The 13,055-nt window shown below is 51.7% G+C and overlaps 1 protein-coding gene across 1 annotated transcript; it reads left to right on the top strand.

Moving 5' to 3' along the window:
• Window positions 1-744: 744 nt before the first annotated feature.
• Window positions 745-11,543, top strand: bmf1 (BCL2 modifying factor 1). The gene is made up of 4 exons (XM_040199002.2): window positions 745-1,048; window positions 2,796-2,992; window positions 3,579-3,781; window positions 7,909-11,543. Exons 2-4 carry the CDS (start codon window positions 2,821-2,823, stop codon window positions 8,023-8,025), a joined length of 492 nt encoding a protein of 163 aa, XP_040054936.1. The 5' UTR covers window positions 745-1,048; window positions 2,796-2,820; the 3' UTR covers window positions 8,026-11,543.
• Window positions 11,544-13,055: the final 1,512 nt, after the last annotated feature.

The following is a 13,055-nucleotide window of genomic DNA, read 5'->3' as shown; positions in this document are numbered from 1 at the left end:
CCAATATCACAGTGAGCGAGAAAAACAACCCCCCCCCCTCCCCCCGCCCCCCACAGCTTCCCACCGCCTCTTTGGAAAGGCCGCAGGTGGGGCCGAGGCTGAACCCAAGGGTCTTTCCCAATTCAGGCAGGACAGAGGGAGCAGAGACCCGTGACTTCTCACGCATCCCACCGGTGGCATGATCACAGCTGAGGGACGTGGGGGAGCGAGAAAAAAGGGGGAGGTGGGGACAGGGTGGTGCTCTGTGAGAGAAGGCTGGCAGAGGGGGAGGGTGGGGGTCAGCTACAGCTGTTCCGAGGGTTTGTTGATTAGTTAAAGTTAAAGGGGGGAGGAGGCAGCTCACCAGCACCTGCATCGGCTGTCAAGATGTGAACAGTTTGAGGTTATATTGGCTGGTGGGCCGTCATTCATTGAGCCTCTCTTAAGACTGATGGTGTGAAGAGGGATCTTTCTCTTTGAGGTCACACGCATTTCTTCTGCAAATGCCCAATTATACGGATCAGAATCTAGGCCACTTTCAGCACAAGTTCTGGGTAATTTCCGCTCATAATGAAAATGCTCGACTTCGCGGTGAATCCCTCGATGAGCACGGGGAATTTCCTGTCCACGTGTTCCCGAATGAGGCGACGGACAAGGCGGGACCAAAACAAAGCCGCCGATTGGTCGCGGCGCGTTGCCCCGCCCCGTCGCGCTCCCCCACCCTCCCCCCCTCCCTCTTTTAAAGGGCCACGCGCCGGCCAAGACGTATATAGATGGACGAGAGACGCACTCGCGTTTTTAAAGGAGGGTTTTTATTTACCACCTCCCCGCACCACGCCCCGGTGGCGGAGTCAGTTCGGCGCTGACATCGGCGAAATGCAACCGGCTCACTGCCTTTTCCCGCACAGAATGGACGTCCTCGCGGAGGGGACACGGACTAAACCCGCTTGCACGCCGGGATATTGAACCTGTGTTGTTTTTACATTTTTTTAATTTTTTTTTTTTACTTCTTTTTATTTTTTATTTTCCCGAGTACAAGACGACCCTCACGACGAAGCCCACCTCCGCGGTAAGCGCCTCAAACACCCCCCCAAATGTCCGTCCTCGGGGTGCACGTTCCCCCCCCCCACACCTCCGCCGGTCGTTCACGCGGTTTTGAAGTTGACCGGTTTTCCCGGTTCTCCGGTGAACCGCAGGTCCGTTGTCCCCGTCCCCGTAGACACGCAGTGACAGCCGGTTTCTCCCGACGTTGAACCCACTCAACGCGCGTGACGTGGTCACAACGTGTCATTATTCCTTTTAAATACCGACGGCTCGTCACTTATTCTCCAACTTTTTTGTTTTGTTTTTCCTCTTTCTTTCTCTCTCTCGGCGCACATGCGTCGTCGCATCTCATTTTCACTTCCACGACGTCATTCGCGTCTCCGCTCTTCTTTCTCTTCCTTTTGTTGTTGTTGTTGATTTGTGTCGTTTCCACAAACCGGCGCGCGTTAAACTCCTCGCGAGCTTCGTTCGCCGTCGAGGCCTCGTTTCCTTCAAAAATGTTACAGCGCCTAAATGATGAAACGTGAGTCTTTTGATATTGTTGCGGTTGGAAGCTGTCAATAACAAGCTGCCCCCCCCCCCCCCCCCCCCACACACACACACACACACATACACGCATACACACAACCCCCCCCCCCTCCTCTTTCTTTTTGTCAGGCGTATTTGCGGCAGGGGGAGCCACCGTCTGACACATCCAGGCTGTGTGCACTGTGTTTCTTTCTCCACGTTTCTTACTCTTGTTTGTTTGTTTGTCGAGGCAAAGCATTGCACGCACACTCGTGCACGCGCGCACGCGCACGCATGGTGCGGTGTGAACGCGCGCGCCGTGCACGCTGGGGGCCGGCCGATCTGCTGGTGTTCGGGTGAAGGAGTGCGAGGAGCTGGCGGACCAGTGCAGGGAGAGTGGCTCTCCTCAAAGACTGTCATTACCGCTTCGCCCTGGACCCTAATTTGGAAGTGTGGTAGTAGCCTAACCCTGTATTACAACTCCGTTTTGACCCCGGGGGAGGAGGGAGGGAGGGAGGGAGGGGAGGGGGGGGCTGCTGCTAACTGCTGAGGCCACTTGAATTTCAGCCGTGTTTTGATAACTCTCTGACCCGGCGTGAGATTCAAGGTCGAGTGCGCCGGTGTCACTGGAGAGATTTCCCTCCAAGTGCCCCTCCAGGCTCTCAGCGGAGTCGCTTTTAAATATTTAAAATCATGCATCTTAATTATTCCCTTTCTCTCACACACACACACACACACACACCGTGTCCGTGTCCAAGTTATTTAAATCTGCACAGAGCGCTGATAACTGGCAACTACTGCGAGTAAAAAGTACCCAATCTTATTACTACGAGCAGGCGCAATTACACGGTTATTCAAGAGGCCCGAGCTGCTCAGAACAGACGAGCGATTCTGCCCCTCACTCCCGTTTGTGTAGATGTGGCTCCGCCGAGCCTCCCGACCGCAGCGGATCGTGTGGTTTCATCGCTGAGATGAACAGAGCCATTTGTCTAAATAAGCACTGAGCTCTTTGCCACAAGTGAAGGCAGATCGCTTTTTTTCTTCTTCTCTCTCTCTCACTCTTCCCCCCTACTTGCCCGTGTCCAATGTGGTTTTATTTTGAAAGCGGTCATTATGAACCAGACAAGTTGTCCGTATTAACGATGAACGTGTCTGAGATCATCTCATCAGGTTGCCGCCACCATCACTGGCGCCCGGGAACGCTGACAGCGCGCGACGCGCGCTCTGCTGCAGCGCTAACCTCTGTCCTCCGTGTCGCTTTCAAGGCCGCCCGTCGTGCGTTCCCCCCGCATGGACGACGAGGAGGACGATGTGTTTGAGCCGGACCCCGACTGCTGGCGCACCGCATTCAGGGAGGTAAAGTGCCAGGACCGGGGCACGCAGACACCCGGCCCCGCCCCGGCACCCGACAACGGCATGCTGCCCTGTGGGGTCGCGGAGGAGCCCAGACAACTCTTCTACGGTGAGGCTACAAACGACAAAAACAAAAAAAAGCCCCGTGCGTGATAACCGGCGTTATAAAACTCGAGCACGAAACTATAATGCGAGACCCGGTCGTGAGAAACGGCTAGCAAGGGTTGCCACATCGCGCCGGCGCCCGGCAGTCGCGGGGTCGCAGAGGCTTTTATGGCCGAGTGTACGCAGCTGCTTTGCTGTTCAAGAGGCGCCACACCGGCGGCAGCGCGGCGTGAGAGAAACGCTCACCTGCGTGACCGGCGGCTGAGCGCGGAAGTGACTGTAAAGCTGCATTGGCGTCATATACCGGCAATCATTCCAAAGGAAGCTCCATGACAACTCGCTGACCTCAAATCTGGGTCAAGCGAGCTCTTTGTTTGTTTGTGTGTGTGTGTGTGTGTGTGTGTGTGACTAACCAAGCACACAGTGACTCACAGGGTTTGATTATTAAAAAACAATCCAGCACAAATCCGGGAAAGTTGTGTTTTTTTTTTTTTTTTTTTAAAGCGAAACGATGTGATTGCTCAAAGGCACTGTCACCCGGCGCTGTGTGTGCGCGAAATCGTAAGTCTCGGCCTTGACTCTCTCCGCAGGCAACGCGGCTTTCCGACTGCACTTCCCGGCCAACTTCGAGCTCGTCGGGGATCAGGAAGCGCGGCCGCGAGGGGCCGGAGGGCAGCGCGGCGGGATGGAGCGGCCGCCGCGCCAGCAGCCCGCGGGCCGCAGCGTGGAGGCGTGCATCGGCCAGAAGCTCCAGCTGATCGGAGACCAGTTCCACCGGCAACACCTGCAACTGGTGAGGCAGGAAACGTGCATCCTGATGAATATGCGGACGTGCACGAGTGCGACCGGCCACCGACGAAGGTTTATTTTTTATTTTTAGAGGCAATAAATTGCTACATGTGACCACCGGCTGGAAAAAGTAATGCATCCTTCTCATTTGCATAGTTTCAATATGTGCTGGCAAAGTAACAACTTTCAAACCAGAAGGAAACGCAATTATCAAAATCAGACTCTGACCCCCCCCCCACCCCCACCCCTCCTCCCCCATTAGTTCTTATGCAGGAGACATGTGAGCCACTCGTAGTAGTACTGCACACAAACTCTTTTGAAGGTAGAGGAGAGACTTTTTCTTTGGGTGTATTGTGTCAATGTGGATTACAAGGAGCTGCTTCATGCCGGACTTTGTGCTTATGGCTCATTGTGACCGGTCGCCGGTCTCAAATGGACAATGCTTTCAGTTTTAGTTTTAGTCTAAAAGCGTCCACACGCTAACGACGACATTCACACAGTTTTACAAACGTATATATTTGGATCCACCGGTGATCTGACTTGATGTTTGTTTTGGAGAGACAGCGCACATGCAGAAGTTAAAGAGGCCCAGTGTTTCGCCCTCCCTCCCTCCCTCCCCTGCCCTCAAGCCAGAGACATTGCTGAACAAGGACTGCCCTTCCCCCACCTCTCCAGCCCGAGCTCTCCCCCCTGCCTCCTCTTCCTGTTATTTCTCTCTCTCTCTCTCTCTCTCTCTCGCTCAGCGCGCCGTGGGGGCCCGAGCGGCGCGGAGGACGCCTGGCCTTAAATAACACATTGCACAGTGGTCAGGGTGACACTGCCGCTCCTCCGTCGGGGGGGAGAGTCGCACACGGAGACGCACTGTGTGTGTGTGCGCGCGCGCATGTTCGATTCTTCTGCAGAGTTTGTAGTTGCACAACAGTCCAGCCGCGCGCACCTACGGGCACGTGCACATTCCTGCGTCCAGGAATAAGCAGAAGTGGCGCGGAGGAGGTAAACACGCTGTAACCCGAAGCTCAGGCGGCGTCGCCCCCCCCCCCCCCCCCCCCCCACCGTCCCCCGAGAGAGAGACAGCTGTGGTTGCAGGGAGTCACCAGTCGACCCCTTCCCTTGGCAAGAGGCGGCCTCAGGAGACACTCAAATAAAAGGGTCTACGCAGCCACGGGGGGGGGGGTTAGGCTTCATAATGATGGCATGAGCACGTATATGAGCACAGGAGTCATAACAGTCACACAAATGAACCACAAATGATCGAGTAAGAACCGTCTTCAGCCGTCTTAAAACGTCACATCACTTATTTTTATTTTACCGCCAACTCTGAAGTGCAAGACCATGTCCAATCTTCTCATGCACTTTGAGTTATTTATACGCCCTGCAGCTCAGCATGACTCTCTCATCGTGGGAGTGAGACAGACAGACAGACAGACAGACAGACAGACGGACGGACGGACGGACGGACGGACGGACGGACGGACGGACGCCTGTGCGCCGTTCGCTGCTGGTTGAGTAACCAGCAGGGAGGACGGTCCGTGGAGCTCGTATCCTGAGACGGGAGACGGCGTACACGGAGCCGCGGGTGTGAGAGCGAGTCGCTGCCGTGTGGCCCGGCTGCGAGCGCGGGGGACGTTTTTTCACAACCCCCAAGTGTGATTCCACCTCGGCCTGTGGTCGCTATTTCCAGCTTCTGGTTTGTGCGATTAGTGTCATCGCGCGACGCGCACGCGTGTGTGTCCCGTGTTGCATGAACACACCCATACTTGTTTTTCAGACGTTTCGCTGCCCCTGGCGGTAGGTGACTTATTCCCAGTTATTCCCGCGCGGACGCTCGTCCCCCAGCCTCCCCAAGTGCCTCTTGACAGGCGTCCTCTTGATGGACCGTGGGGGCCGTGTGGCAGCGAGCCCCCCCCCCCCACCGGCGGAATGAGGGATTAGGTGGGGAAGGAGCGCTGGTGGCTGCTGACAGATAAATTGCTCGTCCCCCAGAGAAGGCCGGGCATTAGCCCCCCCCCCCCCCCTCCCCACCCCACCCCCGGCATTTGAGACAAGGCCGTAATGGCAAGAAGGCCGCTCCGGTCTGCACAGGGCGAGGAGCAGAGTTTGGTTTCATCCTCGTGTGCCTTTTTTTTTTTAAGGAGGGACGACTCCCGGTGGTTTGGATGGGAGGTGTTGAAAGCCGGGTTAAATATCGCGTGTGTGTCTGCTCGCACGCAGCGCTTGTGGCTTCGTCTCCTTTCACTGCTCTGGTGAGGACACGGCACTCTCTCCCTTTCAGCACTTGTGGGTGGAGGGGGGGAGGAGGGGGGAGGAGGGTGGTGTAGGGGTGGAGCTGCGCTGGAAATGAAAAGCACACGCAGCCAGCTTTGGATATTTACTTTTCCGTCATTGTCCTGTGCTGATGTTTGTTCACCGCCACGTCCCTTTTTACGTGACTCGCTATTACCCGATACCACCGCTCTTTATAACCCCCCCCCGGCTCCTCGCCCCCTCCCTGACTCGATGACTAATCCGATCTCGGGACAGGCCTGTTTGCTCAGCGGTTAAGGCGGAGCTGGTGAGTCCCCCACACGGGACACGCCGATAGAGCGCGACGGGGGTGACGACATCTGGCTGGACTCCGCCGCGATCGCCGCCGCGATTTTTAGAGCACGAGTCCCACGTTGACCGTTGGTAGCGTGACTCATGAGTCTCCCTCTGCCTCTGTCTGTCTCTCTGTCTCTCTCTCTCTCTCTCTTGGTGGAGTGCAAAAGGTCACAGCAACGTTCAGTTTCTGTTCATGAGGAGTAATCTCCCCTCATGTAGATTGTGCTAAAGACTCAAACTTTGTAGCCTGATAAATCGCTCCGTTGACTCATCTCACGCTGGACACTTTTACTGTCTAATGTTCAAGCTCGGTGCGGCGCATATTGACCGAGTTTGGGGCTTTCTCGTGTAATTTAGTTGAGAGTTTCAAAGACATGCCAAGTCGAGCCAGGCTGGCTGCCATGTAAATATTAACTGTGTATACACGAAGCAGACATTGTGCTATTATGTCGTTATCAAAATATCCCCGGGCAAGATTTAGACGTGTCATAAAACAAAGAACTGGTTTTAACCGAGACCGTTTATCTTCCGAACGAGAAGCAAGTAGCAAGTATTGTGCACACATGCTGGCTGCAACCTGGCAAAGCTTATGCAACACCCTGCAAGGATAAGAGTGAAGAGCGGCTTATCACGGCGGCAGCTCTCAGCCGCCAACTGGGTCAATGTTTGGACACCACCTGAACAGCCATGCCAATGTCTAATATCGAAATATGTTTTAAATTACACGTGAAAAAGGATATACTTGCAAAAAAAACCCAAAACAAATAAAAAGGTGGGTTTTCTCGGAGAGGTAATCTCGAGTCTCCCTCCGTTTACGGCTGTGAGTCTGTAAATAGCGGCGGCACTATCAGGCGTGGCGGAGCCTGCCTTTCGTCGGACTACTGTACAGATACGTTGTGTTTTCCAGAGAGCTCCCTAATCCCATTCTGGGCAATTACCTTATCTCAGCTTCTCAATGGCAGAGATAGCATTACCCCCCCCCCCTCACCCCTCCTCCCGCCCAATTGCACACAATCCAATCGGCTTGCTAAAAACTCGAGAGAGAGTCTCCTCCTGAACCCCCCCCTTGGCTGCCGAGGGAGATTAGAGCGAGTGTGGCCGCGTGATGGATGTGTTTAGTGCCGGTCTGTCGGGGAGCCCGCATCATGCCGGGATTACCTGACGCAAAGGGAGCCCCCCCCCTCCCCCCAATAAGGCAAGGCAAGGCAAGTTTATTTGTATAGCGCTTTCCATACACAAGGCAGACTCAAAGTGCTTCACATCATAACATTTCATACAATAAAGTGAAATAAAATGCATGAATTCTGCAGCAACAATAAGGATCGTCGCTGACTGTTGTGAAAATATCCGCGTTGTTCCGGTGGTTTGCTTTTGTCTCACCGTCTCCTCAGTTGACCCCCTTTTCACTGTGTTCACTGTCAATCGGCTCACTCGGCGGGCCGCACGCACCCAAAGCTCACCAGGGGGGGAAAAGGCTTCTTTTGTTTTTTTTAAAGGGGATTATTTGCAAGTTTTTAATGTTTCTGTCTTTTTTTTTTTTGGTCTCTTCAGTATCACCGAAACCAAAGGAACCGGGGCGGCGCGTGGTGGCGCCTGGCCGTGGCTCTGCTCAGCGCTCTGTTCGACAGGGGCTTCGTCGCTCGGGGAGGTGGAGCAGGACGGAGGTGAGGGGAGGGAGGGGAGGGGAGGCGGGAGTGGTTGGGGGGGTTTTTGTCTCCCCATCGCTCTCTCTGAGGAACTGGACTCCGAATGGCACTGTCAAATTTAACACGGGTCTGTTTTGGGGGAGAAAAGACAGGAGACAAACGGTCACCGCGGGACGGAGACGACCATCTTTTATACACGGTTTTGTTTTTTTTCTTTTCCGAGAAGATGCCACGATGCGCCGAGATTCCCCCATGTTCATATTTTGGTATACGTGTGGTGTAGTAGTAGTGTGTACAGTACATTTTTTGCACTTCCGACATGTATCCATCTTTATCGACCTCCGCTGACCCCGGGAATGCCTTATTCAGTGTCTTCTGCCGAATGAGTATTGAGCAATTCAGAGACGAGGCGAGACGAGGAAAGGAAATGTGGCGCGAGGATTCATTTTTCTGAAGTCTCCCAGGCGACCAGACAAGTTGATTTACTATTTTCCCAAAGAGGCAACTTCTCAGAACAAAGCATTTTGCACGTCACCTCAATGGAACCTTTTATATTTCTTTATTTTGCTTCATGTTTCTGCTTTGTTACTCCTTTTCTTTGGTATGGTATCATTATCAATTTGATGCATCGTCAACAGTGAAAATGAATGAATATCTCAAGGTGTAAACAGTAGTAATCAAAATGAAGTTGGTGATTATGCAACTCCCCTCTGACGTTATGTCACTGTCATTATTGTTGACATGATGACATTGAGAGATGCGTCAGCGGGTCCAACGCCTGTTGCTGTACTTCATTACAGACCGCTTTGACTTCAGGACGTGTTTTCAGATGTCTGACACCCGTCCACCAAATCACAACATCAAAGCAAAGTGCATTGGGTCCAAATTCCAACAGGGACGATTTTACTTACAATCTCAGTGAAAAGACCAGATGCTAATTCCTCCGTTCAACTTCCCCCCCTCTTGTTTTCCAAGTGTACTTTTCATGTGATTGTTTTCGGACCTCCATGCCCTTGAAGTGGAGCTGTGGATCCACTGTTTTTGCACTAGCCGTACACCCTTCCAGGGTTCAGACTGTTACCGCGCTAACCTCTGTCCCGCGTGAAGGTTTTCACTTACGGCTTGTTTTGTTTCACCACACGCGTTTTTTTTCTTTTTAGATTTATTCACTCTCATGTCCAAAGCAAATAATCAAATCTGGAGGCCTATTTGCAGTCTGGGATTTGGATTCTAGAACGACAGAGTTGCAATAGAGCCGCACACACACACACACACACACACACACACACACACACACACAAAGGTGTCTATCCTGTTTTCACAGCCCGTGTGTTTTGTGAACACCGAACAAAACTGCACAATCAGTCAGTGAAACAGATCGTCTCAGGCTGCCTTCGTCAGGTTTTTACGTCGTTTTGTATTCTGTCGGGTGATCTCGCGTCGCCTTCGGTGCTCAGATCCAGATTCGGGACATATTCTTAGTAGACAAAACCACTCGGCTCACAACAAAATGGTAAAGAAAAAAAAAAGAAGAAAAAAAAAAAGACTTAACTATTGTTGAAATATGAATATGTTTAAAGACACTGTTGAAGATGCTGTTTGTTATATTTCCCGTGGCTGAAGCCGAGCTGTGGACCCCCGGGAGCAGAAGACATCGGGGGTCCGTGGTCACGACGTGTCAAGTTTATCACTGCGTAATTGGGGTTTCCTCTCATTCTATTAAAGATTTCTCAGGGACAGACTTTGTCGGGTACTGGTGACCTCGAGAATCTGCCGTGGTTAGAAGGAGAGCAGCGCTTTCACCCATTCTCTTTACATTTTTTTACGACGACGTCTGTCGAGGCGTTTTGTCAGTTCTTTCATTTTTCCCATCAGATTAAAATAAAAAACAAAAAAACATTTGGTCAGCACAAATGCGTAGAGGTTTGCCCGAGGAGACGGAGGCCGAGCGCGGTGGTGACGGGGGGGCCGCTGAGCACGTGGGCGTGTGAGGTGGTGCACTGAATGAGGTGGTGGTTGTAGTTTCCTGCGGATTCTGAACGCTGAGCCAGTCCCCGCGGCGCCCCGTCTCACCGCCGCTTCACGGCTTCACCTCCTCGCGCTGCTCCTTCATCACTTGGCTTCTCTTCATCGGTTCATTTGTTTTTGTTTTCCTTCTTATTTATGTACATTTGCCCATTTCTACTGTATACACCTTTGTGTGCAATTAATTCCTTTTTTTTTTCTTTTGCAACTTCAGCTGACTGTATTGTACCCAAAACTCCACGCGAGACTCGGCTCAAATTCTACTGTTCTTTATTATTAGTATCGCTGGTCTCCTGGAGGCTCTGCATTCTGAAAATGTGGTTTAGAAAAGCCGCAGTTTCGCAGGATATGACCTTTTCCTATGTAATTAATGAGTCATTAACCATCCCACCCGTTGCTAATCATACACACGACATTAGAGATGCTTCAAAAACACAAAAAGCCCGCCTTCATATTAAGTCACGAGGCGTTTTTGTTTGTGTGTTTAATTCTTAAATCTTGATCATTGTGTCGTAATCAACATGCACTGGAAAGTACTTTGTTTCTGTAGATCCCACGGGTCCTTTTCTGTGGTGCGCTCGTGTCTGTTATATACTCCGGATGGTTCTGTCGGGCTCCTCTTGCCGCGCGTCGGACGCATTACCTGCGCGTCGATGGCCTGTTTTTGATTTATTGGAAAGGGGAAAACGAGCCGCCGTGGCGCCCGGTGTCCTTTTGTCAGAATGAGGTTCCCAAGCTACACTCGGTGTGGAGAGTCCCCAGAGGGGGACGTGCGTTTTATGGAAACCGTCAGTGTCTTGAATTTTGTAGTCCACTTTATATCAATTTTGAAGTTTTTCGAGGAAGGTTTTGATTTAGATTTTTTTTTTATATTTCTTCTTCATGGTCTTTCTTAACTTTTTAAAATGTATTTTCTTAAGAAAAAGGGGTGTGCTTTTATAAGGACAGTTCATTGCTTGTAAAATAATTTTGAATACGAGTAGGATCCTGTTTTGAAGTCCATGAGATCGAGGGGCATTTTTAATATAAAAATGAACCTGCAACATTCCTTGCACAACTGTCCGTGGTGTAAAGACGAAACCAAGCCAACCAAAATAACTCTGGTTGCGGTAAACTTTGCTCACGCGCTTCGAGCTATGGAGTATTTTCCCGTCATTTAAGAACAGATAAAGTGTACATGTATTTCTAAAAACCCTGGAATATGCCTTTAACTGCTCAGTTTCAACAAGTCTTTGATATTCACACACTCTCTGTATACCAAGAAATGAGACCCAGCGAAAATGTAGCATTTTTGTAAACATTGACTGTGTGTTGTCGAGACTCTACTGTGCACTCATTTTTTGTGTCTATATATTTTTTTTGGTTGTTGATATAATATGGAAGTAAAGACAATTTGTTCTGTAGTGCAATACGCTGTACATATGGAGCTTTGCTCTACAAATCTTTTTCCTGGATTTCTTGTTGTTTATTGGTACTTTTTTTTTTTTTTTTTTCAATAAAATTTTATTGAAGGTGTCAAGTTGCATCCAGTTTATGTCTTTACAGGAACAAACACCATGTTAACAAGAGGGAAAAACAGGTCCTCAATGTATTACAAAAGCGAACGAGTTACATCGGCCAGACCTGCAAAATAGACTCACGACAATTATTTCACACCTGAAAACAGTTTATTCTCTCAACTTGTACCTCTTTGACCCCGAACCTTTCGTTTGAGGAGTCGTATTGTGCCGTTAGCTCATGAAAGCAGCGAGAGCACCGGGGCTTCCGACCCGTTCTAATGACCACCTTCTGCCCTCGACGCGCACACACACACACACACACGCACATCCGAGTGTTGCATGACCGCTGAATGAGCGTACGTGAAGAGCGGAGGAGCTCCTCACACAACGCAGTGCTTCTCGCCGTCGCCTCCTGAAGGCCGATCCCGCGGATTAGTCACTCCGCAGCGTGGATCACGAGAGTGATCGATCACTTCTGACGCATGCAATGGGGAAAGTTTGGTGTCTAATGCTGGTTTGGAGCAACAGTACGTTCTCCTCAAGAGTTGCATGTCTTCATTCCTAATAAAAATGTTACTGAGAATCACCCTTTGTTGCTCTTTTTATTCAACCCACCAGACAACTCGCAGTCACCTCCTCAGGGGCCGACGCGTGGCACTTCTATTGTCATACACGCCAGGTGCGGTTTCACACCTTGACACACCTGCTTGGCCACTCGCAGCAACGCAACTCCCCCCCCCCCCCCCCCCCACCTCAACACAAACACATAGACATGCGCGCAATGACAGAGTGTGCCAGAGAATGTGCTTGAAAGAGAACAGCCTCTACCCGAGTCACGGTCGGTTTGGAGTACACAACCGCTCGCCGCTTCCCTCCTAATCCCGTGTCTTATTCGCACAACTGTCAAACCAATCTGAGTCATGTGACTAGCGTCATCTCAGCGGAAGGGATTTTTTTTTTTTTGGGGGGGGTGGGGGACGTTATCGTCAATTTAAACCCCGTGTGTCAAAGATGTCCCTCCGTCTCCTTCGCTCCTGCTCCTGCGGCCCCCTCCCCTTATTCCCAGCGCTTTTAACGGGGGAGAGCGTCGGCTTTCCGCGGGCCCCACAACAATGGCTCCTCTGTTGCCCCCCCCCGGCCCCGGCCCGCCTGCTGAAAGAGACACCCATTAGAGAAGCGTCTATCTCTCGGGGGTCAGGCCCAGGGGTCACGCACAAGTACGGCTCTTGTTTATGTCTGCGAAAGCCAATGAAAACACTGCGGCCCACGTCGTTCTCCTCCTGCTCGCCCGGCAGGCTGGTTTTCGGGTTTGCTCCCCTCGCTCTGTGCCGTGGTGGCGCGTCGCGTCACTGAGTGAATGAAGTAGCTGCGTGAGAAGAGAACAACGGCAAATTAGTGTTGACTGGCACCTCGAGCACCTGCTGCATGGCAACAGCAGCAGACCCCCCCCCTCCCCCCCCCCCCTACAGCCCCCCAGCAACTTCAAGTAGCTGCTCACTCCAGAACACAGAGGCAATTAACCAAATGA

This window comes from Gasterosteus aculeatus, chromosome 15 (genome assembly GCF_964276395.1).
Source record: "Gasterosteus aculeatus chromosome 15, fGasAcu3.hap1.1, whole genome shotgun sequence".
NCBI classification, from domain to species: Eukaryota; Metazoa; Chordata; class Actinopteri; order Perciformes; family Gasterosteidae; genus Gasterosteus; species Gasterosteus aculeatus.
The sequence above is the reverse complement of the archived record's forward strand: the minus strand, read 5'-3'. Positions and strand labels throughout refer to the sequence as shown.